At 45.6% G+C, this 4,574-nt stretch overlaps 1 protein-coding gene across 1 annotated transcript; it reads left to right on the forward strand.

Annotated features, from left to right (window-relative positions):
* Window positions 1–501: 501 nt before the first annotated feature.
* LOC145275014 (uncharacterized) lies at window positions 502–1,101 on the forward strand. Its single transcript, XM_080127551.1, has one exon. The coding sequence runs from the start codon at window positions 502–504 to the stop codon at window positions 1,099–1,101; it is 600 nt and encodes a 199-aa protein (XP_079983677.1).
* Window positions 1,102–4,574: the final 3,473 nt, after the last annotated feature.

The following is a 4,574-nucleotide window of genomic DNA, read 5'->3' on the forward strand; positions in this document are numbered from 1 at the left end:
CGCCGGACACATTCATGCAGTTCAAACACCACGTGTCATATATAGACTTAAAAACGTTTTAAACGGATATTCTTCCCCTGCCAGCAAAAGAAAAAAACAACGTGAGTACTTGCTTCATTTAAAAAACCACACACACACACACACACATAGTTTTTCTATTTTACCAGAAATATAAAAAAAAAGAAAAAGCATAGTCAATCAATTTATTTTATTGTTTTAAAAAAAAAAAAAAATTTTTTTTTTCTCCTACTACGTACAGTTCGATACCTTTTCTAAATACACGTGCTTCGGCTTAAATGTTCCTTTTCCTATTAGAATAGATTTTTTTTTTGTCTCGGTCCTCCCAGAAGGGACCCATAAAAGTATATTTCTTCATTTTTTTTAAAATTTTTTATTTTTAGTACTTGCAATATTTCTCGTGTTCCTTTGGCATTATCCTTCAAGCCGGATAACTGAATATTTTTTGGTCTGTTCCTTTTTTTTTCTTTTCGTTAGTTAAACATGTCCACCGTATTGCCTGCCTTTGCTGGCGACGTGCGAGTTTGGTTTGCCCAATTGGAATCGCATTTTTTGGCAAACAACGTATTGGAGCAGACAAAACTGCACATATTATTCAGTGCATTCCCCGCATCGTTGACGCCAGTTATCAAGGATTTGATAACTGACACCCCCATTAATTCTACCTATGAAAGCATAAAGCGGGAGGTGCTGCTCCGAACCTCAGTCTCAGCAGAGAGGCGTTTCCAAACGTTGGTGCATGATGAACTTTTAGGGGACCGTATGCCAACGGAGTTACTCCGTAGAATGAGAGAACTGGCAGAAGACGTCCTGGCCGACAGTGCCCTTATAAAGCAGCTCTTCATTTCGAGGCTGCCGTCTCAAGTAAAGGCAATTTTGGCACCTATGGTTGAGAAGCAATCTGTAGATACCATAGCAGCATCGGCGGATAGGGTGATGGAATTCTCTAGGGGACCTACCACCGCTGCGATCCCTCAGCCACAGGCTGAAGTTTTTACACATGCTGTGCGACTGGGAATGCAAGCCGAGACGCCACGTCTTTGGCTATACTTGACGCTATTGAGCGTCTCACCAAAGAGGTAAAACAATTAAATGCAACTAGAGCACCATCACCCAGACACCGCTACCGAGGTCACTCACCATCTCCCCATCACTGCCGCCAGTCTAACACGCCAGGGCTATGCTTTTACCATAGCCGTTTTGGAGCAGAGGCACAGAGGTGCACAATGCCCTGTTTGTTTTCGAACCAGGAAAACTAAGGTCTGGGGACTTGAGCACGGCAAGCTCTCCACCAGGTATGCACACAAACCGTGCCTATTTTATTATAGACTCGCTATCCCAGGCACGTTGCTTGGTTGATACGGGAGCCGCTTGCAGCATATGGCCGCTAAAACTCCTCGGTAAAAAACCACCAGTATCGCCAATCACACTGCAAGCGATAAATCACTCGGCAATACCCACGTATGGTCAAATTTCTCGTTCTCTAGACTTGGAATTATGGAGAGACTTTACGTGGGTCTTCACGGTGGCCGACTTACCGTACCCCATACTAGGCGCGGACTTTCTGCACCACTTTAACCTATTAGTGGACATGCGAAGACGTCGGCTGATAGACGCTAATACGGAACTTTCCGTCTCTGGGGTAAAAACAAACACCCCCGCTATCAGCCCTGTATTCTTCATTGCTGCGTCTGATGACCCATACCAGACTTTACTGCAAGCATACCCAGAATTGACCAATTTAAATTTTGTGGTCAGCAAACCCACTCACTCAACAAAGCACCATATTGAGACCACAGGTGCACCCGTGTTCTCACGACCACGCCGCCTCCCTGCTGATAAACTTAAGGCAGCAAAGGCAGAATTTAGCCATATGCTGCAGCTGGGAATAATTCGCCCCTCGTCCAGTCCATGGGCTTCTCCTTTGCATATGGTCCCTAAGCGTGATGGGGATTGGCATCTGACTGGGGACTACCAACAACTGAATGCAATGACGGTACCCGATCGTTACCCAATCCCACACATTCAAGACTTTGCTTCCTCGCTGCATGGTTGTAAGACCTTCTCTAAGCTAGATCTGGTTAAGGCTTACCATCAGATCCCTGTGAATCCGGCCGACATACCCAAGACTGCGGTTACAACTCCATTTGGAGCGTTTGAATTTTTAACTATGCCCTTCGGTTTGCGAAACGCGGCTAGTACCTTTCAGCGCTTCATGGACGAAGTAGTGCGTGACTTAGACTTTGTCTATAGTTATATAGATGACATTCTCGTGGCAAGCGCTTCACCTGAGGAATATGCCACTCACCTCCGCCTACTGTTCGAACGGTTTCAGAAATACCAGGTGAGGATTAACCCTGGTAAATGCGTTTTCGGTGCTTCGTCGCTAGTTTTCCTGGGCCACATTATCAGCCCAGACGGTATATCTCTGTTACCAGAAAAGGTGAAGGCCCTACAAGACCTTCAACCACCTACTTCACTTCGCCAACTAAGGCACTTTCTTGGTCTGTTGAACTATTACAGACGTTTCATCCCACACTGTGCGGATCTTCTAGCCCCTCTTTCCGACCTGTTATGCAACAGGAAGAAGAAAAACGAGCAAATCTCACTTAATGAGGTCCAACTAGAAGCGTTCAACGAAGTGAAAACAAAGCTAGCGATGACATCCTTACTTGCACACCCCATACCTGATGCCCAGTATTCTCTAGTCGTTGATGCATCAGGCACAGCTGTAGGTGCAGTGTTGCAACAGCAGCACCAACAACAATTACAGCCTCTCGCATACTTTTTGAGACAACTGAAACCGGCAGAACAACGTTACAGCACGTTTGGCCGCGAACTCTTAGCAATATACCTTGCAGTGAAACATTTCCAACATTCACTCGAAGGCCGTCAATTCGTGATCTACACCGATCACCGTCCGCTTACATACGCACTGCGTGCTAAGCCGGACAAATATTCTCCCCGTGAAACTCGCCACTTGAATTTTGTTTCACAATTTACTAGCGATATCCGACATATTTCCGGTGAACAGAATGCTGCGGCAGATGCTTTGTCTCGCCTTCCCAATGATTCTCTGTCCTCACCATCGGATATCGACTTACCGCAAATGGCCCTAGACCAGCCAAGTCTGGACACTTTGGATCCGTCGTCACCTGAATTTGCAACTTGCAAATTCGCATACCTGCCTGTGCCCACTTCAGACACACAGATCATTTGTGACACCGCAACGGATTCACCTCGACCACTAGTTCCAATGACTCATCGTAGAGTTGTTTTTGACACCCTACACAATCTGGCACACCCCGGATGCAAAGCCACAGTGAAGCTGATTACAGCTAGATTTTTCTGGCCAAATATGAGGCGTGATATCACTGCCTGGACACGTTCCTGTGTATCCTGCCAAAAGTCAAAGGTGAACAAGCATATCCGTGCACCCCTAGGAACGTTCAGCACCCCAGACGCTCGGTTTAGTCATGTTCACATAGATCTGGTTGGACCATGGCCGGTCAGTCAGGGATTTACTTATCTCCTGACCTGCATAGACCGTTTCACACGGTGGCCCGAGGCCATTCCCCTCACAGACATTTCGGCTGAGTCCATAGCGCGAGCCCTTATATCAGGCTGGATATCGCGTTACGGAGTTCCCACCACTGTAACCACGGATCGTGGTGCACAGTTTAAATCCCACCTATTCCAGGAACTTTCCAGAATTCTAGGGATCCAACGTATTCGCACGACAAGCTATCACCCAGCTTCGAACGGGATGATAGAGCGCTTCCATCGCCAATTAAAAGCTGCACTACGTGCTTATCCTGACCAACAGAGATGGAACGAATACGTACCTGTTGTTCTCTTAGGCTGTCGTGCTGCCATTAAAGAGGACCTGGGATACTCTCCAGCCGAACTAGTTTATGCTGCACCTCTATCGTTGCCAGGTCAAATGCTGAGCCCGACAGAGTCTGCACAAATGGATTCAGCTCTGTACGTTGACAGACTGCGAGCTTATTTCAATAAGCTCCCAACTATGCATACTAGGGAACAGACCATAAAATCTTCGGTCCCAAAGGACATTTCGTCTTGGACTCACGTTTTCCTTAGGAAGGACTCTGTGAAAGCCCCTCTTACTCCACCTTATACCGGTCCTTATCGCGTGCTTTCACGTACTAACAAACTTTTCACCATAGACATCAGTGGTAAAAAAGAAACTGTCTCTATTGACAGAATAAAAAAAGCCTTTCTGGACACGAAAACGCAAGAGCCACACATTCCCCCTACATACATGCATCATCAACATACACCTGAAGCAAGTACTCCCAATGCAGACAACGACGTTACTACCACGCGTAGTGGTCGTAGAGTGCATTGGCCAAAGAAGTTGTGCAAGACTGTATATATATAAAAAAAAATTTAAAAAAAAAAACTTTTTCTTTTTTCCTCACACAAAATTTTTTTTTGCACAAAGACATTTTCTTCTTTTATAAAAAAATAAAATAAAATCCTTTTTCTTCATCCTTAGCATGAAAACTCAGCTTTTCACTGAAAAGCAAGAACAT

The sequence above is a fragment of the Euprymna scolopes genome, unplaced genomic scaffold (genome assembly GCF_053919585.1).
Source record: "Euprymna scolopes isolate OS-2025 unplaced genomic scaffold, ASM5391958v1 sca530, whole genome shotgun sequence".
Lineage (NCBI taxonomy): Eukaryota > Metazoa > Mollusca > Cephalopoda > Sepiida > Sepiolidae > Euprymna > Euprymna scolopes.

What these genes read in the sequence shown, in the direction of transcription:
- LOC145275014 (XM_080127551.1), top strand. Translation starts at nt 502, where the DNA reads ATGTCCACCGTATTGCCTGCCTTTGCTGGCGACGTGCGAGTTTGGTTT.